The 27,310-nt window shown below is 35.1% G+C and overlaps 1 protein-coding gene across 3 annotated transcripts in view; it reads left to right on the top strand.

The window, feature by feature from the left end:
- LOC128673558 (inactive rhomboid protein 1) overlaps positions 1–27,310 on the top strand; it is a 93,636-nt gene that overhangs the window by 60,336 nt on the left and 5,990 nt on the right. For 2 of the 3 annotated variants that reach the window (XM_053751491.1, XM_053751493.2), the window contains exons 2-9: positions 14,048–14,425; positions 18,219–18,384; positions 21,600–21,775; positions 22,917–23,081; positions 24,379–24,589; positions 25,862–26,068; positions 26,580–26,600; positions 27,025–27,113. In XM_053751491.1, coding sequence (XP_053607466.1) covers positions 14,048–14,425; positions 18,219–18,384; positions 21,600–21,775; positions 22,917–23,081; positions 24,379–24,589; positions 25,862–26,068; positions 26,580–26,600; positions 27,025–27,113 — 1,413 coding nt within the window. The remainder of the gene's footprint in view (positions 1–14,047; positions 14,426–18,218; positions 18,385–21,599; positions 21,776–22,916; positions 23,082–24,378; positions 24,590–25,861; positions 26,069–26,579; positions 26,601–27,024; positions 27,114–27,310) is intronic. The other variant, XM_053751492.1, reaches the window with a different exon arrangement.

The raw sequence follows: 27,310 nt of genomic DNA, 5'->3' as shown, positions 1-27,310 counted from the left end.
CTTTTGTTATGGGATACTAACTCAATAATACTATATTTTATAACAAATACATCCAAGACCCGGATCAATCGGAAAAGATCATTTTCCATCATGACCCGACCGGGGATCGAACCTAAGACTTTTCGGTTCAGTGGTAAGAACTTTACCACTGCGCCACCGAGGTCGTCACTATACATTGACTTTAGTAGACGCGTATCGCCTTGTTTTAATGTACGTTACGAAGATATAGCATGTGTACTGCACGCAATATAAGCATGATTGTGTGTAGTACACGGCAAGCAATGATTTTTATATTTTTTTAAATACTACACTTAGCCTCAACTTGGGGGTGTATTTTAAAAAATGTTTTTATTCAATCAATAAAAAAAAGAAAATCATATTAAAATCAAGTTAGTGGAGGTGGGTTATACCGTCAGCGATGGGTTATGCATGAAAGGCTTACGACGAGAAATACAATCGATTGACTGACCTTTACGATGTACCACCGTACCATAGTTCAACAAGTAATTAAAAGAAAGTTTACCACAAAAGACAACGTTTGCCATTGGCTTTTCATAACGTCAACATTTTATAAAATAGGTGTATTAATTCGTACTTCGCTTTAAAGATCGCTTGCTTGGATCTCCAGCACATGTTTCTCTTTAACACGTATGCTTGAATATACGACATGAAGTAGTTACGTCTTAATTTATGAAGCTTTAGGTTAGGTGCATTTCGTGTCTCAAAGTCATAGACTAAATTAATTGCAACGAGCCTCGCTTTTTCTTTGACGATTTAATAAGTTTCTTCAGTAACTTTGATATCGCAAAGAGTATAATTATATTTAATTATATTCTTTGCGATATCAAAGTTACTTCTACAAAGGTATTCTTTTGCTTAGAAAATCAAATATATAAATTTATTTAGCTAGAATCAAAATAAATTTATTTGCTTTAACAGTCTTTCCAATACTTTATTTATTCTCCGAACGTAGGATGTTACAATCTACTAACTCCTCTTCCGTATAATGACTCACTGCTTCGCTTTTTCTTGTGTTAATATAAAGTATACATAACTATGCAGTATAACTAAATCTAATGATAATACTTAATGTCAGGCACTACCTTTATTACACAATGTATTATCCGAAATATAAGGAAAAATTACCACGAAAATCAGTTTTAGTTACACTGTAAAAAATAATAATGTTGATTAGTCATAAAAAATAATTGCTAAAAAAATTGAATATCAAATGTAGAATCAAGCTAAATAAGGCCAAGTGGCAGGTCGTCGGGCCGCCATAACCACAGAAATACGTTTGATTACGGCCATATTTCATGCGTCCATTTTTGCGCGGGAAACTTGTGACAGGGTTTCCATTTCAGTAAATTGTGACGCTTCACTTTTTACTGGCACATCTGGCCAATGTAAAACACGATATACATTTATGTGGTGCATATTTGTATGTATTTTCGCGTACCTACAGTTTTATTTGAAACAAGTTCTAACTAAAAAACATCACAATTGAAACTAGTTAAGTAAGTAATTTTTAACGATGGAAAAGCCACACATTAGCTGCGCGGTTTTTTGATTATATTTAGGGCAATTTGCTTTAGTCATATATCAGCTTTTTTTTTACTTTCCTCGCGTGTAAAATAAAGAGTGTTTTTTCGACCTTCTTCTAACTATCTACTATAATATATGTAGGTACTATCAATATATACCATCTCGACCTATTTGGTATAAAATACAATCTTCTTAATAATGTTTAAGATATTTTATTTATATTAATTTCTGTGGTAAATAAACAGAAACAACCAAGGCCTCCACTCACGTGTACACAAGTAATGTACTTATTTATAATTTTGATAAACATGCTTCATGTAACAAGGGATTATTTTAAGCCCCTGAATATGTCTGGCAGCAAGCACCGACCGCAACCGCGGTGGAATATGAAATTCATTAAAGTATTTTAATCGTATTTTAATTAACTTCAGTTCGGTGAATGCATTTATTATGAAAAATGTTAGTATTTGTAGTGTAATTCTATACTGTAAAGTTAATATTATGGTATAAGGTTCAAGTGAAAACTAATACTACAGATTATATAACAAAATATTACTCATACTTTGCTTAAAAAAATTGTGGTTGGAAAATGTAAAAAAGGGAAAGACCGGTTAACATCGTATATTCGCTACACTGGAAGTCCTAGGTTCTAAGTTAGCAAGTCAATATGATTTTTTAGACTGGCCTTTAAAGAGTTACACTTTCAATAATACTTAATATTTTACGTTACGTTAGTTTTCTACATATTATATAGTCTTAGCTGATACTAAAATATCAAACTGTTCCAATCAGTGCAATTTCACCTTCAGATTACTCTGATAATATTTATTTGATAGATATTTTATCCCCGTGACATGATATAGAACAATAGAATAAAGAAACTCAATTGATAGCATGCTCGTTGCTTGTACGTACGCGCCGATCCGGGCACGAATATTTAACATTTATTCAGTTGGGATCATAGATCTAGTAGACTCATTTTATTCTAAAAAAAGCATTTATACACTGATATAAATATATATGCTAGAACAGATGGAAAGGATATTTTATATCTCATTTATAATATTACTTAATATTATTGTCCCTTTCAAAATTATTGAAATCTGTTTTTAATTTCGTAGGGTGGATTGCTCCAGTCAATTTTGACGTTAACTTAATAAAGTGAAATTTAGCCTCAATGTTGACTGGCGCAACCTACTCTTGATAAACTTCTTGAATTTCGACCAATTTATTTGTGTGTTTTGGTTTTGCTTGGCTTCGGTCTACTATTGCAAAATTCTAACCAACAACTCTTGAAGCGTATACACATATAGGTACAAACAAACTTGGTACAAATAAAATATATTGAACTTATTAACCTAACTGACTATAAAATATATTGAACTTATTAAACCTATAAAACGGTGAAATTTTATGTATTGAAGACCGCTTTATGTAATATTATCGCTATATTGAACAGCTATTTTCATAATATGCCTCATATTGTTAATTGCTGGTTAACAGGCGATTCTGAATAAACGATAAACTTTTACGACCTGGTCAGGATGGAAAATATTCCATTATAACTATATGGAGTTATGCGAAAGATAATATTATAGAAATTTTTAATAAAATGACGTGAAAAACTATCAAGATTATTACATTAAATGAATGATTTATTTTTGTCGTAAGAAGAGTGGTGTTATAAGTTCGACTTGTATGTGTATAATATAAAACTTTGGCATCATAGCTCCTTAACGATTGAACTGATTCTGATATATTTTTTAGCTTAGATACAATATTGAATATTTAAAATTTTATTATTCTCGGACTGACAGTGATAAAATAATTACTAAAATACGATTTTTTAATGCGATTCAGTTTTCACGAATAGTTATTTGAAATGCTTGACACAAAGAGGGGAAAATAAGAAAAATCAAAAATGATATATGCTACAAAAATTGCAATTAAATTAAATCAACCACCACCATCCACGAGAACAGGTATCATAACGAGGAAAGTAGCTTATGACGATTAACTTCCTCATTTTTAATATGTCATAAGCGACATATGAATATGGGGTTTCATACTTCATAGCAAACTTCGATGTATGTCAAGATATCGACAACTATGCATCAACTGGTCGCTACATCTGTTGTACCTACTTCATATCGATGAGTTTGTTATATTGAATGTATCTAATGTCTCAATATCGATAACTATGCATAGAGGTGTCACTCTATGCATAGTTATCGATATATACTTCATCTACGGTACGGTCATTCTAATTTTATGTCGTGTTAAAAAGATTCTGAAATGTAAGAATCTGTTAAAAGTAATATAGTTTACAATGTAGTGGTGAATTAACAGAATTAAAACATACTACGAAAAAGACTGTCGCCCACTTCGTGAGCGCTGGCCGTAATTCCTTAACTTACGACATTAGTGCACATTAACCCCCACCCCCGCCATAAACTGCGGGGTACTGCTGTAATCGTAAAACGAACATTCTTTCTCTTTAAACATAAGAATGTAATAATTTTGTGCTACACAGATTCCGTCTGCCCCAACCATAAATTAGAAGAAAATGAGGAATTTTTAAAGACCCATTGGGAATCGAAATGACTTCGTAATTTTAGTGCTTGAAATTAGGGTAAGTAAATATAATATATTATTTCCAATAGATGGCGGTTTAAATTTGAAAATTAAAAGAAAATAGGTACGTTTTGACCACGCCCTAGTAGTTTTTCAAGATATCATTATGAGTATTATTAATTTTGTAATGAAATTGAATATAATTGTAACAAAGATTGTTGTTTGTTGCTGAAAAAAATATTTATTTTATACTACTTGTTCACAGGTCCGCTTGCGCTTGCCTTTGTTTGACCTATAATATAAAAATTGAAGTTTGGATGTATTGATTTTTAAATAATAGTAATTTTAAAACATAGATAACACTCAATATAAATGCAGAGCAAACCTACATATTGCTTTCCATTTGAATTGAACAGCATATTGCGTCGTCGTAAAAATACTAAGTGCTGTACTTTCGCTCATAAATATCATGAAACGTAAAATATAGAATGACATTTTGCGATAGCATCGAATAATTTATGGGGCGTTAGGCGTCCGCAAACGGATATCGATCCGCTCAATGAGCTGCTAAGGGATGCCTTCATATTATGTACGTTTATGTAATATACGTGTAAGTGGATCCGGGCATCACGCGCATTCGCTACAGTCTTCATGTCGGTGACATAGCAGACAAACTCCAGGAGTGCCATATGTACTGGTACGGCCACGTTTTGTGTAGACCGCAAATTATGTAGGGAACAAATGTCTGGCTATGTTGCTGCCGCCTGACTCTGCCAGAAGGGGCACCCAAGAAATGCTGGCTTGATGTCATCAAGGATCAGGAGAATCAGGGATAACGAAGACGGTAGAAAAGCAGCCCCTTCGCTCCGACATTCAACGGCTGAGAATGCGTAGTTGGTGTCTAAGCTTCATCTATGTTTGCGTATGGTCAAGATTGCGATGATAAAATACCTGATAATAAAATATACTAAATCAATTTCTTGCGGCTTCATCACTTGTAATGAAAACTTGTTACTACACACTTCAAATCAACATCATTAGCTGTATCAATAATAATATGAATTTGAAATGATTCAAATGGCCAAATTTGAAAGTTTACTTTCCAAAAACTAATGTGTTCATTAAGCATGCAGTGAATTCAGAGTATGGTACTAAATGGACGGTCCATCCCAGCTTGTTTGTGCTCTAATACTAATCCAATTTGTGGCACTGCAGTTCATGCTGTATGGCCGAAATAACGCTTAATATGTTGTCATGACGTCACTACAGTTTGATGTCTCTATTAGTATATAGCATTTTCCATTTCTTAAATTACCTTCATGAACGAGCATGTGTTCATTGAAAAAGAATTTTCGTCTTAGCGTTATCGACGTACCCCAATGTCAAATATTGCCTTGACTGCTAGGTGAAAGGCAATACGGTGTTGATTATTTTCATAGTTAAAATAGGTATGTGGTAGTCCTCTAACATTATAATAACGGTCGAGTTGCTCAATCTGTAGTTTTAGCTTTATTCCCGCAGGTAGTATGATAGATAATTAGATGAATATCTTGATGACGACCTTGGTGGCGCAGTGGTAAAGTGCTCGCCTCTGAACCGAGAGGTCCCGGGTTCGATCCCCGGTTGAGTCATGATGGAAAATGATATTTTTCTGATTGGCTCGGATCTTGGATGTTTAAGTATTTGTTATAAAATATAGTATTGTCGAGTTAGTGTCCCATAACACAAGTCTCGTCTTTACCCCTTATGATGAGAAATTAATTTATTTGAATAAGTAGCATGTAGGTAATAAGCCGTATGAGATGATTTCATGTTCTCAAGTGCTGGTAAGAAGCTTTATGATATCTGATTTTATTCTAAAGACCTGATTTTTTCTTTCGATCACCAATTTTGTTGTATGTATGAAATTAACACATTACCCACAGGAACATCAATCTTGTCTACATCATACACATGAAAATCAACATATATATAACATTGTACAGAATGACGTATTGTTTTGGACTACAACTTTGGAACAACCATTAGGAAGTCCATACGCCTACGTCCGCTATACGTGTATGACCGTAACTGTAGGAAATGCACTCAAAGTTATTTTGTTAGCGTGCCAGAGTTCCAAACTGTCCAAGTTAGTTTTACACTAGGGGTATGCCGTATATCATTTCTGTATGCAACAGTCGTAAAAATATCGTATACGTAAACATAAAAGGGGTCTCGTTTGGGTAAGTGAGCTTTCAAATTGACACATAAACACTTTCAACGCATTTGCATCACGTAAGTATAACGATATAAGGGTCAATATCATAAGATATAAGTAATTCTGACTTCTTAACTGGGTAGGATATTCTATATTTGTTAGAATTCTATTATCCATCCGAGACTAGTCTCGAAATAGAATATAAATAAATGTGCCAGCTACTTTTTCTTCCGATGCCAAAAGTTAATTAAAGAAAGGGAAAAGTATTTCCGTCAATTACATGTGAGTCAAAATTTTAATTATGATAACTGGAAATGTTTCTCCTAAGGAATGGGCTAGTAACCTGTCACGTTTTCAAAATTTTAGTTCCACTAATAAGCTTGCTGTCCAACCAACTACCACCAAACGTGTGCGGCTATCGATAATTCCGATTCTTGTCTCTGTATTTCACGTTAGAGACGCAGATTAATATTGTTTTAATATTATTTTATATATAGATTAAGATAAGTACTTGTTTCTATTTAGAGTATACGCCAAATAATACGAAAGTTTTCAAATACATAATAAATGAGGACGCAACGTAGGTAAATTGAAATAACACCCAACGTGTCGATCATGCCAGAGGTAAACGTGAAAATGGTACACTAAGATACTTATAAAATATTTACATACGTCAAAACATGAAATTATATTTATTGCTATTTACTACTTATATACGAAAAATACGATATACAGAGTAATATGAATTGGTAACCTACGTCTAAATACAGGTTTTAGACCATGGGGCGCAAGATCTCAGACCTTGGCTTCGTAGGTCTTTTAATCGCCTCTCTTATTTTGAAAGATGTGTGTTTTCTGCACATTTGATCCTTATATTTAGCTTAGATGATGTGGCAGTCAAATATGAAAGTTTATTAAAGGCGTATTATAAATTTTAATACAGAAATATGTAGTATTTCGCCGTAACTATGTACAACGTAACAAAGTTCAACTAGATAGCTTTAAAATATACAAATGCATCATAAATCGAACGAGACAAATTCATATCGAAACGACTGACAATTTCCATCGAGTACACTTGCTAAAATATTGACAGACCGTATTACGTCATATTGCTTTTCATTTTTAAGTCGAACAATATAGCGAAACTATACTTTTCTATGAATGTATTTATAGAGACAGAAATCTGCTATATATTTTGTGGCTCATTACGACAAAATCTATATAAATAAAATTGCTGGCTAACTGATTAGGATCAACGTCAATGCGGAGAATTCAATGTTATGCTTAATGTATGTTTATATTGATTCTTATTATTTTTTCTGTTTCCTAGACAAAAAAACTGGTAATAATGGCCGGCCACTGGCTGGCTGGTATTTTTGCCGGTTGCACTGGCTAGTTAGACGATTAAAAATAGTTCTTAAAAAAGTGTGAAAAATTATGACGTCATTTTAGGCGCTATTTTAATTAAAAAATCAAAATATTTAATTGGAAGTAGGTATAACCAAAATATGAAGTACCTTTTATGTGTTTATAGTTTAGTTCAAAAGTTTGTTACTTATTTAAATGCAGTCAACATTACAAATGCAGATTCAGTTTCTCCTAATTTCTGTTGCCCAAACATTTTCATAACTCATAATATACTATTTTCATATTCAAATTACTAACCATGAACTTCAAGCATTCTCTATAACATTAGTCTAATGGTTACTACCCTCTAAATTCATCTACTTTAAAAAAATGTATATTGCTTATAGATCAGTGAACTATATACTTATTGTGTAATTATGTGTGAAATAAACTTTCTTCAATCCGGATGTTAAGATGAAATCCCAGAATATATTAGCAAGATTGCTATATGGTTATTTATGTAGCGTAAGTAAGAGAAATTTGAGAATGCATTTAGTATGAAACACAAGATAGTTTATGCCGCAGACAGAGCCGCGGGTCAGAGATTCTATCTATTTGTTGAGTTAGTAATGTCTTGTTTGGTTTACACAGTACAAATGGTCACAGCTTTCAGAATAAATAATGACCTGAAAGCTTCGTAAACAATTAAAGTAATTGAGTAATGACACGTGCCAACAGCCAACCATTCATCATAAATATCCATCGAAATAGTTATTAGAATTTCATAAATTTTATTTTATTGTTAGTTATATTTTATTTAATCGCCTTAAAAGTGAATAAATAGAATTCAAGAAATATGTAAGCTAATTTATTTTCTATCTACTTTCTATGATCAAAATAATTTATTTTAATATTTTTCTGTATAAGCGTGTGTATTGTAGAATAATGCGAGTGAATTTTTCATTAGGAGCGCTCCTGATGTTTTTGTGTTTATATCGTGCACATGGGCACAAATAGATATATTTTTTCAAAACAACTATTCACAGCTCCTGCGCCATTAGCGGCAAATTGACTAGCGTTAACCCCAAATCAAACAAAAATTCAAAGGAAGTCAAATGAAAAACTCTAAAATAAAAAGTTGCAGTTGCCTTTCATAGTGTACTTATTCTGGATTTAAATGACTGCAAATGCTATTCATTTTATTCAGTTATCTTAGGTTACAATAATAAATGTTACTATCAAAGAAAAATGAAGTCTATGACTTTCATAGAGTTCGTACAACTTCATGCGGTGAATATTTTTTTTATAAAAAACATAACCCCATTTTCGCAACACGCCGCAGGATTGTCCCCAGTCGTGTGCTACGCCCCGTTCCACCTAGTGAATTATTAATGTACTCCACAGACATGATACTTTGCGACATTGGCACGTGTAACGAAACGTTATGTCTAAATACAGTACAGGAATTATCAGGATCTGCTTTGGAAAAGTAATATGTTATTTGGGCCTCGACTTCCATGAAGGTATTTGAATAACACATTTTGGTAAAATTCGTACTATGGTGTGAAACAATAGCCACTAGAAAGAAAAATAGTGAAGGAAATCCTAAGACAAAAGGCAACATTCATATGCGCGAATTTGTGGCAATTCATTTTGTATTGGTTTAACATCACTATAAATTCGATTCAATATAAACAATATCAAAACACAGTATGTATATTAAGGAAAAAATCAATATTATGGGCCTTGAATCGTGGAAAAATTAATTTATGTATGTACTTGGCATATAAAACTGCCTGACTCGTTCAATTCTTAGTGTCGAGTTATCATAATATACGCTTCCAACTAAGCAAACCTCTTTCCCGGCCATTTGCAATTCAGAGCATATTTTTACAGTCAACAATAAAATGCATTACCGAGTCGGTGAAATAAATTTCACGCTATTTTTAGTGTGCTTAAGTTCAGTACTTTAAATTGAAATTTGTTTGGCAACAGTAGGCGACAGGTCCCTACTTTCCGTTTCGGAAGAGATGTTGCCCGATAGCGTACTCTTCATATTATTGCTTAGTAACACGCTATGCTCAAGCCCCACTAAATGTTCAAGTTTAACTGAAAACTGTTATTAATGTACTCTAATTGTTGGTTCATGATTTACGTGATAACCTTTCCCTCCTTTACAAGTTGACATTGATTTTGCTGTGTCATGGAAACATATTTAAAAATAAATATGTTTCCTAATATTTACACAATATGGTACTATCGGAACCCTATTGAATCCGTTGGACCTATTGAATATATATCCGGTGGAAACCTCTATCTGTGACGTGTCATATACAACATCTCCCTTGATAATATATAAAATTTGTTGCCAGTGTTCGCAGTTGTGGTGGCTCATTCTTAGGAGTATCTAAACATAAATAAATCCTTGAAATTACGGTTGTGTGGTAGTAACCGTAAATTTTAATTATATAATAACAGTTGTATATTTATGAAGGAAAAAGTTTATAAACATGATTTTAAAATGTGATGGTAATTAATCTTCTAATATATCCTTAGGGAGTTAGTGTTACTTCCACTCGCGACCAACTTGAGTTATTGGCTCCGTGCAGAGCTTACAAATTATGGCGCTACGCTTTCGTAGCATCGTAGCTTCGTAGCATGTAGAGCTGTAGACGCCTACGACGCGACTACGGTAAATAGTCTACGAAGTTGATAAGTACGGAGAATTTACTCAAAACTTACGAGTAACTAACGACGGAATAGAACTTTGAGTAACTAACCGAGTATTGAGGGATGTCTTAAATAGCGTTAAAAATAAATCTTCTGATTTTGCCACCGGTTACACTCGAATTAGTTATATATCTTGAAACAGATTTTTTCCTTTTGAGTGGGAAGCATTTTTATTAAGAAGTTAAAAATGCTTTTTTCAGAAGAGAAACTTGTATGAATTATAGATTATTTATTGCTGAATTATTTCTTTTTTTAGCTGTTTATGTAACAAAATCAAATAAAACGTTTCTAAAAAATATATATACCTAAAATAAAAATAAGTAATAACTCCAGAAAGCAATCGATCCTGAGTAGATTTTTCAAACGCCCCAGTTATATGTAAACTTACGAGCTTTGTTTCTGTCTTATCTGTGTTTTTAAACGGTTTTATTCTCTCGTACTCGTTACACTAATGTTCTTGCAAATAAAACTCTGTTTCCAATACATTAAAGAAGTAATTTACCATTCGTTTGCGGAGTTTCATGTACTACGGTTCTTTGTTTTCAAACTTGCTAATGGTTTTTTAAACGATTAGTTAATGTTGTTGGCTTGTAAATTACATTCCAATAATTGTTTTAATTTCGTATCGTTTTAAACATATGGATTTTTAAAACCTTGATTTATTTCAATTTAAAATTAGTCAAGATAAAGCCGATATTGATGTTCATTATATAATGAATGTTCATTATATAATGAACATCCAAAAATTGCAAGACAACTAAGAATTTATGAATCTTATATATGTAATGAATCTTTCTCCACCTCATATATATTTGTAAAATCTCGGCTTTGTCTTGATTAATTTTAAATTGAAATAAATCAAGATTTTAAAAATCCGTATGTTTAAAACGATACGAAATTCTACGAAAGTCTTGCCTTTTTTGGATGTTCATATGAACATCCAAAAAAGGTAAGACTATGAATTTATGAGTCTTATATCTGTAATGAATCTTTCTCCACCTCATATATATTTGTAAAATTAGGTATATACCTAATACAAACTTTAAACTTTAAAATAGCCACAAATGATGCGTACCTAGAGCGGGCTCTATAGAACCACTCCAAAAGTTATCGTGTATATTGTACAAGGTGACTAAGGGTTAAAAAGCCTTGATAGCCCGCAGCTGGTCGTACAATACTAACGCTCTTGTGAAAAAGTACCTCTTTTAATAAACTACTTATTTATTTATTCAGTCTAATTTCATAGTATTTAAAAAAGTGATAATATTACAGTAGTAGATTGTAAGATTTCGCTGATATTACTTGCTTCATTAATAACATTAATTAAGGTGACATAAGTGAAATTACGCAAAGTTTGTTTCATAAGAACAGTAACGGCGGCATGCAATATCGGTGATATTGGCCGGGCCGTAAGAATAGCAATCAGTCGAGACTCTGCTGATCCACTATCTGCATTATTGGCTCGCTGACGTGAGCGGACTTTGAATCAGCGGAGTCCAGGGGTCGATTCCGCTAATGTCAATAATCGTGTTGCAATCGTTTCTCAATAGTAGCACTGACAGCGTTTATATAAGAACTGTTATTGAAAAAAAACCATTGAAACACGATTTTGCCTGTATGCTAGTAGAATCGACAGCCAGAGCTCGAAGTGTTTCAATAAGGATGTTATTATTTTGTTTATATACAAAAGGAATGTATCAATCAAATCTGTACGAATTAGTTTTTTCTAAGGCTTTACTATATTATACTATATTACATTAAATATATATATATATATAATAAAAACCAGGAATCGATGCAGCGAATCTATCCAAGTAAACAAAAAGCAAGCAGCATGTTTTTAACCTATGTATAATTCCTCCTCCTTTATGCGCCTTAAAAAAATAATACTATATGTCGCGTTTAATTTAGTTTTATTCAGGGTCTATAAGAACAATAATAAGGTGTTATATATACACATACACATAGCTTAGCTGAAGTGCTATGTCTTGATTTACGAAATATCGTGTGCGAATTATAGCCCGCTCACTGCGCGCACCTGCCGCCACCGCCTTAATACACCTTTAGAATTTATTCTGCCATCGTAAATAATAATACTCCAAGTTGCGAAGTAATGATTGTCATAAGAAATGCTATAGTAAGACCGGTCTAGACAAATGTGTTCTAAGTTTATCTGATTTTTATAGTTAGTTGACGATGCAACTATATCATCTAAATTTGCGTTTTTCGTAAAAGTTGACTGGTGCTACTCACCCCTAGTATGGAACATTACTAACATCCGTTGACGTTAGTTACATGTTGTAAAGCGACATGAAAATATCAGACACAGAGCCGCAACAAACTCGAAATAGATAACTATGTCCGACCTAGATTTACTCGGTATCGTTTATAAACTTTGCTGTCTATAAAAATATACGTAAAATATAAAACTGAATTAAATTGCACTCTTTATAAAATTTAAAGACAATTTTTATTCCGAATTTCCCATAGGAGTGGAAGCCCGGAGTGCAATCACTAATCATAGACGTAACACAAAAAGTAATACATTGCTTTCCAAATTTATCGCAATAAATGCTGATGTTTGATAAATTCAGGAATTGAGAATTAGCTTTCGCCGAGGCAATATGTTATAAACTTAGGGAAGTATGTAAACTATGCTTTTAGCGTCTCATGTATGCAAATGTGTGGACTTTGTCACGCCTTTCCACCGTTATAGCGCCACGTGTTACTTCACGCTTTGTTCCCTACCTTTTGTTCCCTCGTGAAGGATTTATAGCCAAGTAAAGTTGAGCAGATGGAAAGATTTCATTATATCTCCAAGTATTCAGATATTAATCCACTGAACAATAACGAGATAGCAGTTTAAATCAAAAGTTATGGTTGTTATACTAATGTTTTGTTCAATAATGAACGAGCTAAATCGAGATAAGTAAAAGTCAGATTTTAATCTTTCTTTTTACTAAATAATTCGAAAAAGAAGCTATTTTCAAGTAATTTATTTTATATTTATCTACTAAGCTAATGGTTGGGTTCAAATCATATTGTTTTTTTTTCTTTGCATAGATGTTTGCACATAGTATTCGAATTTTTGCATTTGTCCAAAACTATAAAAATTAAAGCGCCCTAAAAGTTAACCGATTGATTTACGGCTAACTTAATAGACGGCCATTTAAAATGAATGCCTGGAAAGTATGACGCGTTCTATATTCCGGAATCTGGCGACGTAAATCGATTTGCATTCGAATTGCAATCGGAAATACCAAATCAATCCGGCCAATTTGACGGTGACGGCTGAGCGGAATAACGAGATCGTACCTTGCTAGAGTTACGAGGTTTCATAAATATTGGACTCATAAAACGGGCGATAGAAATGTTGTTTACGCAAAGATAGGATGTTTCTGTATAAAAATTTCGTATGAAGACAAAAATTACCTTCAACGTTATCAGATCAATTTGATCAATTATTTCGTTTATTTATCAAATTAAAATCCTAACCTATTTACATACATTTTCGACTGTTTATTGTGTAATTAATTTATCAACTTATTAGTGTATTCGTGTGTATTGTATCGAGTGTGAAACTTACCAACTCGCCTTTGGTATGTGTTTACAAATAAATTTAGCAATAACATTTCATTGTCATTGTTACAGGCGCGCGAGCGCAGGTCTGCTGGCGCCGCAGTTGACCTGCCAGTCCTCGTCCACCACCACCGCCCCATCGGCACCATCCCTCCCCGCGCCCGCGTCGCCTCCCCGCGTCGTCTCCGCCCCGCCCGCGCCTCTCGCCCAGCCCCCGCCGGATTCCGTACCCCAACCTGACCAAGAAGATGGCGTCAGATTACGACGAGCCCACACAGTGCGGGACTACCTTAAAAGAGAGACGAAGACTTTTTTCGGAGTGCAGAAGGATAATGAGAAGGAACAAAAGAGGTTATGGCATGAAAGGCGGAGACGACACGCGGCGCGGGCGCTCGGCGATCTCCGGCTCGATTTGCCGCCCGATCATCACCCCGATGATGATGATGTTAGGTAAGATAGTTTCTAATACAGGGTGACATTTTATACATTGGCAATCTTTTGTCTACATGTTTAGTCCATGATTCTGAACAACTTTAGTATGAGAGTAACTCCGAAATCGCGAAAAAAATCAGTTGTTCTATACAAAATTAAATATCTAAGTTGTGGAAAATGTATGGATCAGCTGATTTTGTTTTCGCGATTTCAAGGTTGCTTCCATATGAAAAGTTGTTCAGTACCATCGATTGAGCATGCAGATAAAATAATGCCAATGTATATGATAATCACACTGTTTATAACCTGTGCCTACCTTGAGTAGGTCCTTCAAGTGAAGTTTCAAGTTCATAATAACACTTCTAATACCTACAGAATCTTACCTCATCGGATGTATGTATATCCATATAGATCTATATATCGAGTAGTTATATTCGTATTAACAACCCGCATATTTAGATTTGTATAGTTTTGCAAGTGTTACGAGTAAGTTTAGTTTGTTCTTGTAGTTAGATTTGTGCAAAATTATTAGGAATTTTAGGCGTATGGTTCCCGCTCTAAGAATATCTAGGACCACTCCATGTCCTCTTGTAAAAGTTATACAAGAAAGGCCCCGATATCTGATAGGCTACAAAGCGTTCCTATATAGTGTTGACGAGTCAGAAAAAGGAATCATTGACTATGACGAGAAAGCCAAGAAATTATTGTAATTTTTTTACATATAGTTTCCATATATTTTACCGGTCAGCTAAAAATAACAGTATTCCAATGCAGGTCCGTCTCACATACAACCCAACACAGGCAATTTCATATGCATATGAAAACATAGAAGTGTTTTATCATGTCCAATTAATATTTCTGACTCAAAGCGAGAACTAACGATGTGTTCGCGTCAGTTATTTATGCAAATGATATGTCCGCCTACAGTACAGTATCTGAAGGACGGAAACATAGTGCTATACACTGGGGCTTCCAAACCCCCAGAGCCCTCGGATCCTTATATCGACGTATATTTATTAGCTTTCTTCTCTTCCTATCTTTTTAGGAAATAATACTGGTTTTTATTATCGAGTGTGTCATTGCTAACTAGCGTCAGATGTAATTTAAGCCGCCAAAAGGCATCTGACATTTTTATATGAAAGCCACCATCTAGTGGCAGTAGTCACAATAGTAAACTTCATAGTCTACCGGTGAGCAGGTTTCCTTATGATGTTTATGAATCGGTAGCAAGTGGAGGTCTATGAAATTTACTATAAATTAGTCAGATTCAAACTCCTATAGCACGAATGTATACAAACCTAGGACTCATCGATCACAGGCCCTAACCACCGGTTCACCAGCCCCTTAATTGACTTATGGCTTCCTACCTATACTTCATACTTACAGTAAAACACAAACAGCTTTATTGGGGTGGGGCACCAAATCTTTTTTGTATACCAGGGTTCATGTTTTACTTAGCTACATCACTGTCCGCCAACTACAATAGGTAGTTGATACAGAGTACCGGATGTAGTCTCAACTATGAGTTAGTATTGTTTTGACTAGTTAATAGGAACTAGTAAGTAAGACACTGTTTAGTTTAGGAGCCATGTTCTTTGACGTACAGTCGACCGCACATCAAGTTTTTCTATATGCAAGTAACTTGATGTACTGACTGTACTTTAAGATTTCGAAAATAGCTTCATCAGCCGTTAAGCGTGAAAGTTAAGAAAGTATACTTAGAGTGCTGAAGGAATCCTGTCAAAGTGGAGGAGAAAATGTAAAAAAGTAGACCTGGACTGGAAAAATAATGAGAGAGGGAGAGAGAGATAAGAAACCCGGCGATAGTTGGGACCAATCTTTTTAGTTAAAGAAAACTCCTTAAATTTGTTTTTCTTAAATATATGTTAAATATATAAATCTAGATTTATATATTAAATTTATTTCATTACACACTAGCAATTATTTCTTTAACATTCTCATGTAGTTTATTCCAGTGTCTCGTACGACACGATTTGATAAATTTTTATCTTGCGTATAAACTATGAACAGCTAAAAGAAAACTTTAAGTTGATGTGATGTTTATACGTAAGTGAGTGAGCAAGTTAGTAATTATATGTTCCATAGGTGGATCTTCAATGTAGTTTATAATATTAGTGGATTTGGAAGAACATTTACTTTAGGCTCCATATATGGAGTCATTTTAATTTGTTTGGAGATAAAGAATTAAAAAAGAAAGAATTTCAATTGATACTATCACGAAATAGAAGTGAAGTCATACAAATTTCATATAAACTTTATTTTTGCATCCGCGAGGCAAATGCATATCGTTCTAAAAGGCTTTTATTGTGAGATGTTTGCTTCCTTCAGTATTTCCTGTGCGGTAACAGACACTAACATTTTATTGGCACTCTGTGCAGGGCTACACAAAGGAAATGGACTTGTTCTATTCCACATGTAGATGGATGCAAACATATTGAAATGTTGACTCTTGGAATTTCCCCCCTTTGCTTTCATGTCTGGGAGAAAAGTTAAAATATGAAATGTGTCAGCTGCATCTCCTGCTGCAGATTGTAATATTAATTGTAAGAAAAGATAAATAAGGGATTATTTACATAGACGATATGCTAGCTATCACTAAATTAATAGTAATTATTACCAATAAGCACGCTATCAAGTCAAATTTGGCCTTCCTATCTTTGCTCTGTTTACTTTATAAGTGCCTTTTTTTTCTAGCTTATAAATAGAGACGGAAATGTGTAACAGGAAGCCAGAAACACGAAGCAAAGGGAGGTTACATCTTGCCATCTTTTGTGATTATTATACTTTTTTCGAGAAAGTAGGCGTGCATCGTTATGTTATTCTCTCTCATCCTCGTGTGTTCCCAGTTACATTTGAAGCTATGACGCCCCGAAGCCCAGGGTTGGCGTAATATAATCGACCATTCAATTTTGAAAATTGGACTATGTTTTTATAACCGGATGCCTGCCTGACGTCAACATTCTTTTGGTATGCTACTGATGCCTCTAGCTGTTAAACAATGTATCCCTTGGTCGCCTTGTACGTCATCCACGGAGGATTTGGAATGGTTCTATTCTAGGGCGCCACATGTCGCCATGTAATTAGCACAAAAGATTGTGTGATAGCAATAGTAATTACAAATATAAATGTAATTACAAATATAAATATCTAATTATAAAATGGAACAAAATCAGTAGCACTGATTTATATTCATAATATTGTAAATAAACCGTTCATTGGTCTGGGCGGGAGACAAAGACATTTTTATCGTGGGATTTTCTTCGATAACAGTTTCATTGAAAACATTCCTTGAATTTATTGTTATCTTTTCGTTTACTGCGTTGTCTGTGAATAACAAAGCGAGTTAGCCTATTTAAAATAAAGTTCTATGTTACATATGTATGTAACACAGAACTTTATTCAGATATTTAATCGTAGAAATATACTCAAAAGCTATTGTACCTACATAGGTACTTAGCTTTTGAGTATTTTTCTACGATTGAATATTCTAATTTATGAAATTATGTTTAGAACAATTACATCAGACTAAATAATTAAATATATGCATTAGATATGATAAATGGATAGATAACTTCATTTGTTGCCTATATTGGTCAACAAATGATACCACGGCGACCATAAAACCTTTTATTACAGTTAATGCATGTTCGTCTATTTTTGACTTTTTTTATTCTCTACCTGAACTTGACATCAGTTATTAGTAGAAACTCTTTGTAAAAACTAAAAATAAATAACTATAAAATGAAATTGGAATTTAATCTATTGTAGTCGATAAAAATGTTGTTTCCAGTATGTACGGAGCGTCGGGTGCTGCCCCCAGGGAGGCCCGGGGGCGGGTGCGTGAGCGGCCCGACGTGCTACCAGCGCCGGCGTCGCTGGAGCCGGCGCTGCGGTCCCTGCCTGGCAAGGACAGCGTCGCGCGGCTCACCGTCACTGGGATCTCTTATGTTGTTACGGTGAGTGCTGTGTTTGTGACGTGCTACCAGCGCCGGCGTCGCTGGAGCCGGCGCTGCGGCCCCTGCCTGGCAAGGACAGCGTCGCGTTTCAAGGATCTCTTATATTGTTATGGTGAGTGCTGAGTTTATGGCGTTCTGCTAGCGCCGGCGTCGCTCGAAATGGCGCCGGCGCTGCAGCCCCTGCCTGGCATGGATAGGGTCGTATCACAGAGATCACTTCTGCTGTTACCGTACCTACTACGAGTATTTGTGCCGTACTAAAAAGTACATGTTGGTCGTGTCTCATATATAACAACATATGTGTCATTTCATATTATGCTGTTTACCTAGCGGGCAAGGCACCAGCCTGTACCAAAACTGAAATATAAGCTCAGCTCGTTTCAGTGACTAGTCTCTCAGAACAGAACAATATCATTATTTATCTAAATCCGAATAGTTATAGATTGTGCGTGGAAAATAAGGTTTTTTGTGGTTCTAGTTATTGTCTACAATGTGCACGCACGTATTGCATGAAGCCTAGATAACTCTTTGCAAATCAAATAGAATAAGTCTTGTATATTACATAAAAATCAATACAGTTTTTACCCATTTGAACAACCTCACGATAGATGAATCCAGTACTTTCGGAAATCTATCAAAATATAAAATGAAAATATTTACTCGTAAATGTCAATTTTATCAAAATTACAACCATTATTTTATATAACCTTAAATCGTCTTAGAACACTGATATTACAAGAAAACGAATGACAGTAACAAACGTTTTTTCAAGTCTTGTAACAAATTCTTTGACCTACTTTAAAAACTATTATTTTTTAAACTGCTCACTTTTAACTTCAATAAATCTCAGAAATACAACGAAATTGTGTTAAAATTGTTGCGTTGTTCAACTCTGACTAAAACACAAGCTATTGCCGAAATATTCGCTGCATTGGCTTTCCAAGTTCAATAAATCCTAACTACTTAGTATTGTAAATTCTAAAGTGTATTTCGGTTTGAAAGTTCTTCAGTCAGACAGTTCTTGAAGCTACAAATGTATTGGGATTTCGCGTCTCGTCGTTTACCACGATACGCTTTGTCTTGTCTTGAAATTTCCTTTACTGTTGAAGTTGGGTGTTGTTTTAAAGAAATTATGATTGGCTGACTATATTGCTATTTTAGGTGCTTGGGTGGGTGGCTGATTGGGACACAGGTGTCTGGTGGTATCCACTTGATCTGGTATTATGGGAAATGTTTAATTTGTGCCGGTGGTTAGATAATAAATATAAACTGCCATACTTAGGTAAATACAAAACAAATAAGAAAATAAAAATGTGTGGATTCATTAGGGGTTGCTCAAGCTCTATTTAAATCAGTCACATTAGTTTTATCGATGGTTTTCAGTTGGGTAGGAATCAAAATACAGAATAATCAATGTGATCAAAGTGAATACATAACTTACTTTCGATAAAAATAATCACACTTTTTCTGACTAGGCCAGTGACGTAGTTAATCACTTTACTGGTGTTTTGCCACAGGTGGCCCAGTGGGCCGGTGACCTACTTCCGTGTTAACCATTTAAAAGTTAGGTAAATATCCGCTAACAGAGAACTAGTCTAACTGCTTTAACTTGGCTAAAAACGTTCGCGTTGAGTTCTACTCCATGTACGTTTATTTTCACGGATAGTTGTATTAAAGTATGGGTTTGTACCTACGTCAAATTATCTTTTAATTTTGGTGGTCATGCGTTTGAATTGTTTAATGGAATTTGATTTCAACGTATACTTCACTTTGTATCCAATTGTAAAACTCATGGAATTAGATGATGACTCATGGAGTTTAATACGAATGAGGGACAACTTTTGTTGTTAAGTACATCAAAAGTTGTCCCTCATTAGGCTATAACTATGAAAATTACACTTGTTCATGTACTTAGAACGTACTCAGTTTCCACATTTAAATTTTCTCGAGTTTTAACGATTTTTATTTGAATTCAGCAAAAACACGAAATGCCGGGACCAATGTTTTAATCACATAACTTTAATTTGGTACCTACAATTGTATGGCAAATTGAGTACATACCTGTACATATGTAGTACTAAGTTTTCGGATGTAAATAACCTGCCTCTGACTAGCGCTTCCAGAAGGTCCCGCCACATTAACGTCAAAGTGGCGAGACCAAGGACCTCTTCATGCACTTCTTTTACCTTTAGAGGTACACAAGTCTTGTTAAGGGTACAAACAGTACATTTATAGTTCAAACACTTTCATGTGCTATATTTTAAAATGGAGACTTGTTCCCGTCATCATGACGCTCACGTGATACTGACGTGATTGTAATTGTTAATTGTTGCATTACTACTGCCATCTAGCCATACTAATGAACAATCAGGTTTACAGGTTTTCTGAGGATTATTTTCTCACGCGAAATCATGAAGCACTGGGCTGTGAACACTAGTCTAGCAGTAATCCAAAATTAAGAAATACATAGTTTATTTTCAAAAACAATCTCTAATAATGACCTGTGACTTTATTGGATAGGCACATTTTTTTATAACAAACATGAGGTTCCAATTTCCTCACAATAAATTATAAAAAACGATGTGTTTCGGCATCGCCTGTCCCGTTATGGGGTCATAAATAATGACCCAGACATCCCCCGCCAATACCCCGGAAGGACACGCCGACAAAACACAACTGCTTCCGCTGCAGAAAACAACTTGATGAAAAGGATTTTTTTATTGAACGACCATGATTGGTGAATAAGGGAGTTTTCTATAATACACATACAATATATACTCGTATATATATGGAAGTAAAGAAAGAAGATTTTTGTAGTATATTGTTGTAATTGTATATATTAGTATGGATTCTATGAGAGACATAATTTTTTCGAGGCACTGCACCTTTAGCCAATACACTTTTCCATAGTATAAGACGGCAAACCAGAAAAAAAGGGTCAACTGATGTTAAACTGAAGTGATCACAGCCGCCCATAAACAACTGACACTCTGCAATGATATTAAAAGCTTCGATTCGCCAATTTCTATAATTGGGTCATCCCTACTGTCTTTAACGCTCTCATGGCTAAACTACTGGGCAGATTATGATGAAATTTGGAATACGAGGTTAAGCATCGAGGACATTCAGGATCCAGGAGATCCAGACGTAGCTGTGAACAACAGCTAGTGTTATTTGGGTTTTTGATTTTCACTAACCATTTATTTTCACGCCAGGCTGTGACGAGAAGGTCTCGGCAGTCGATCTCGGCGCATTGGTCGCGGTCGTTCCGGGGGAGCGCGACGACGCCGGCAGACGACGCCGAAGTCGATGACGTGTTCTTCTCGCCGCCGACTTCGACGCCGCTGACGTTGCACCATGATGATGGTGATGCAACCGACGGACCTAAAGGGTAAGCACAACCAGGCTACCTATTTCGTTCACACCATGAATCTAATACAGGAAGGTAATAGTTCTCTAGTTGTCATCAATTCTGAAGCTGTATACGTATTTGAGAACCTCAATGTAAATATCTACATTGCATTCACTATAAAAGTGTGCAATGCGAAAACAGTAACTTTAAGTACATGCAGATTAAATGTTAGTAATATATTAACTGCAATAAACTTTTACGCTCTTTTTATACCATCCCTCGTACCTTTTCTACATTGTTGCGAATGTGTGTCCCATATATAGGGCTATGTATCATCTTGAGTACATTTACAGAGTACATATATAGGACATTCACAGATTAAATCTCCGATTTTACGGACCCATGTCAAATAGATTTGGGTAAAGTGATATCTATGTCAGATAAGGTGAATACGGAATAGCACTTTAACCATTGTATATTTATAGTTTTGTGAGTATGCAAAAAGTTGGACATTACTCAAAACACATGGATTGCTTTTGTTTGTCATGAATTTATAAAACCTAACAATTTTTACGTTACGACAAATGGTTGGAAATATGTTTGTTATTTGAAAGGAAACTTTGTCAAAAGCACTGGTCAACATAATATAAGTTTTAGACATCATCCATCTATTTAATTTAAGTCTTTCGTTTCGATTTCGAATTAAAATATTCCATGTATTTATAAGTCCACTGGGTTAAGAATAGATTTATAGACAGATAGATCAACTCTTTATGGAACTATTTACAGAAGAAATATAAGTACGTTGTAGACCGATTGAGAAAAAATATACAGTTTGCGAAAGTAGACCAAACATTCAAAATAGACCAAACGGGAAAATAGACTTATCATTCCACAAAGTTATAGAGATAATTTCATTCCAATAAAGTACATAATTGTTATAGATTAAATGACATAGAATGTTATATTTTCTTTAAGGAATTTGGAATGGCAATTACCTCATAGTGTGCCTAAACTCCAATGATACCTGCAATTAAGTAATGAGGGTACACGCACCACGTTATAGCAATTCCTTATTATCAGATGCTTTAAGTGACTTGAGTAAAATGTACACCACTATTAGTAACAACAAACTCGACAAATAATAACAATATTAACAGAATACTTTATGAAATTCCAGGGCTCGTTCCCCGATCGGTTCCAGCGGCGTGGAGTACAGAAGACCAGAGAGAAACGTATCTTGGAGTGCGGGCGGGTCCCGGATTCAGTCGCCTCTGTTGGAGCCCCTTGCTGACAACTCCAATAGGAGGCAGTGGGGCACTGGACCCGTCGGCAGATTCTTTCAGTAAGTTTGAGATAGTGCATTACATCTGCCCTGGAGCTCCACTCCCGAGGGAATTTCGGAAGTTGTCATGATTATTCTCAGCACACAACAAATTGCTGAAGACCTGAAGTATATGAAATCATACTAGTTTTCGTATACACTAATATGTTATTATAATTGCTATTCTGAAAAGTGAGGCGTAAGTTTAACTTTTATTTATTATTTAACCTGTGAAAGTTTAGTTTCTCAATAAATGATTGATTTTCATTGAAATTCCATAACGAGTTAGTTCATGGAATTGATTATATCGTTAGACACGGCTCGTAAATTATCCTTTATAAAGGATGAGAATATGGTCACTTGTTTTTATTGCAAATTATACCCAGGTCAATGACCCTGCATCGATCCACCTCATAATTAGTTCTCGAGGATGCATATGGAATAGAATACTGAATGCAACGTATAATTTCAATGAATGAGATTGTGAAACCACAATGAATTACCCAATTTGTTTGGATGCTAGTTAAAACAATATAAAATGCTTTATTTTCAGATGAAAGAATAACAAAATGAACTGTTCCATTTATTAAAATAATATTTTTGTTTGAAATATTTTGTTTTTTTTTTGCGATGAACTTTAATTGAACAACGATGTATTATGAAGAATTATAAGTTTTTAGAGTAAATACTTCCATACTTAGATACTTTTTATATTTTTGATATGCAGGTATTGTGTCAAATTTTGTAAATCGATATTTGATACCTATTATCATCATTAACTTTTACGGGACATCTCATTAGATTAAAAATTAACTTAATGAATTTACGATGCATATCAGTTTAGGTTCTGAACCGAATCTCATTAAGAGATGATATATTAGAAGTAAATTCATGCGGCACGGTAGGATTCGAACCTGGGAATTTTCGATCATAGTCGCACGATATCACCACCGCCCTGTGTAGAAAATTCGCTATAGCCAGTTTATTGAACAAATATTTACATTTGAAATAAAAATGTTTGAAACATTTGCTAACTCGCCTCGCATGGTCTGTTACATACATACAAGGGATGGGCGTTTTGATGAATTTATTCATCGACCCACTTCGGACTCAATAAAAAACGTGCGTTATGTTGCTCGTAGTTTCACATTTGTTTCGTTGTATTATGCGATGCGGAAAAATAAAGATACTCAATCGTCTTTATTTCATATCGAATGCAAAATTTTCAAGCTTCTCCATATTCCCTAATCATCAGAGATGTTAAGGCTTCCGCTTCAGAACTTTTTACCACACATAATTTTTTCTTTTTTCTTTTCAGGCGTTCCCTTCATTCGGTGACGTCACAGGAAGAAGTGCCGCGTCAGCAAGACGAGTACACGGACTACCGGCCGTACTTCACGTGGTGGGTCAGCACGGTGCAGACCCTGGTGTTGCTACTCTCACTTCTGTGTTATGGCTTCGGTCCCGTCGGTTTCGGCCGATATACACACGCCGGCCAAGTGCTGGTCAAAACTTTAAGTTTACAACAGGTTAGTATTTGACCCATTTTGCAGACGGCTGTTGTGGGCCAGCACCGTGCAGACCCTGGTGTTGCTGCTCTCGTTTCTGTTTCATTGCTTTAATACCGGCTTTGGCCACACACATTCGTTGGACAAATGCTGGTCAAAACTTTTAGATTATACCAGGTTTGTGTTCAATCAATCTTGATGACGAATATTTAATATTGTGTCGCTGGCTCTATCATACGTATTTTTTATACAAGGTCATAACGGTTTCAATTTAGGGATTTAATTATTTAGCTATTTTGGTAAAACATAAAAAAAACATCGATTCCCATCATGCGAAATAAATCTGTACTGGTGACCTTTATTCCTTTCCCTTTATTATTTGAAAAATGTATTCAATAATTGACTGAAATTGTCCTTAAAATTTAGCATAACTCATAAACAATAATATAACATGTAAGTTTCATGTACATTGCCTTTGATAAGATCTCTGACAGCGACTTTTCCAAACAATAACAATTAAATATAGCCTGAAACGTGGCTGCGTTTCCATTTGCCATTGCCATTCAGGCCATCCGGGAGCCATAATGCGCGTTAGCTGAATACTTCTTTTGTGTATGTTGACATAACAAGGCTAAATGAGGCAAAGCTTTTAGACAAAACACGTTACGACTTTAACGTCTGAGGGAGACAATGTAGGGCTCGGATTTGACATGCGCCGCCCTTTTGTGAGTTCATGTGCTGGGATATAGATAGGTATTATGCGGGATTATCTTGTTATGAATATAAACTGTTACTAGAACTAAACTAACACGTAGCTATGTTGTTTAGGAAAATTTGCTGTGATCTGGGTATTTGAAGCATGTTAGTCATATTAAATTACATAAATGTACGGGGAAAACCATATTTTCCCATAAGAGACAACCTATTGATAAAAAGAAATAAAAGGTTGATTATACGTTCATATTTCGATTTTAAAAAAGTTTTCTTCTGAAAATAATGAGGGATACGTTTTTTTTGTTATATTTTTGGCAACCACTGCTGAACCCCAGCGTCTTGGCTCACGCAACGACATACGAGTGATACGCTCACTTTTTTGTTTGAACAGTACTTTTTTATAATGTTAATGTTTGAGTAAATAAACGTGTTTTCTTTCTTTCTAAGTTTTTATATAACTTTTTTATAATTCCCGTCTCATACCGACCGGTATCCGGATACTGGATAACAATTGATTTTGCATTGTCTCGATTGATAAGTATCAGTTTCATAACTAATAAATTATTTAAAAAATTCCAGGTTGAATGGGAGGAGCCAGCGTCTTTTTGGCTGGGTCCTCGGGCGGCGGACCTGATACACTTAGGGGCAAAATTTGCCCCTTGCATGAGGAGGGACGCAAGGATAGCGCGCGCCATCGCCGCTCTCGCCAGAAGAGAGCGGGACACCGCGTGCTGCATACGAAATGATGACTCGGGCTGTGTGCAGTCTTCTAAGGCTGATTGTTCGGTGAGTTAGGTGGGGGGGACTAGCATTGGACTAGGTTGAACTGCCAACTTTGACGTTAAAATTAACGTGCGCAGAAATACGCAAAGTACGCCATTTTGTTTAAACGTCAGCGGCACGCCGCCGATTAGAATCAACGTCAAATTTGACGGCGCTACTCATCCTGAGAGGCAAAATTTGAGGAGAGATGCGAAAAAAACTATTACGGAACGGCATTTGCTGAGTCCTAAGTATCTTTTTGACTGTGTCCTAGGCCGGTGAACCTAATATAGTTCGGGGACAATTTCATGCTATGCGATTGCGTAGGAGTTCGGCGAGTGTTATCAGTAATAGGTTCTTATTAATATTATCTATGGTGGTACCAAAGTGTCATTATTTACATGACATAACTAAGTTATTACATTATTTTCTTAACATAACTAATCAAAAGTTTCTTATTTATCAAGATAATCTGTAATAATGTGATATAAATTAATGAAATTTATTTCTTCTATTATTTTCACGCCGCCAATAGATAAGAGGTTTAGTAGCAAAGGTGAGTTAAATTAATATACTTAATGGATTAATAGGTCAAAAACTCTCACTTATGTACCAAAACCCAGATAATTGTCATGGGCGCCAAGACGAATGCTGCCAGATAGATGGGCACAGATCACCACATCTTGTATTTCCGAAGGGCGCAGGCGACGAGGTAGACCATGAACAAGATGGCGGGACGATCTAGATAAGTTTCAACGTAGTTGGCAACAAACGGCTCAACTATGAAATGGAAAAAGGAAAGTATTTGCCCAGCAGTGGGACACATCAAAAAATAGGCTAGTCATCGATTTCTATATGTCTACACACGCGTTGACTCATGTTGGAAATATTATAGGTATAATCACCTCATAAATACTCTAATGTAGCTTGTTAGCAACGCTTCCTCATGCCCTTGTTGATCGTATCCTTGTATTTTTCAGAACACAATATCAACTTGGAAGAAGTGGTCTTCCGGCGAATCGGGACCTGGCGGTCGGATATCAGGGTCTGTTTGTGGATTAGATCCCAAGTGAGTAATCATGTTTTTGGTTGTCTTCATTACGAGTCCATTTCCATTTGGCGGAGAAGCATTTCATAAGATTTTTATAATTCTTTATACGGGAAATGATGAAATGCATCATCAATGTAAACCGATCCGTTACTTCCTTTTTAGTAATATCTATCTCAATCCATCTCTTGGATGCTGACGAAGTGTTAAGTACGCAC

This window comes from Plodia interpunctella, chromosome 11, assembly GCF_027563975.2.
Source record: "Plodia interpunctella isolate USDA-ARS_2022_Savannah chromosome 11, ilPloInte3.2, whole genome shotgun sequence".
In the NCBI taxonomy this organism is placed as follows: domain Eukaryota; kingdom Metazoa; phylum Arthropoda; class Insecta; order Lepidoptera; family Pyralidae; genus Plodia; species Plodia interpunctella.
Note: the sequence above shows the minus strand (reverse complement) of the source record. Positions and strands in the feature narration are given on the sequence as shown.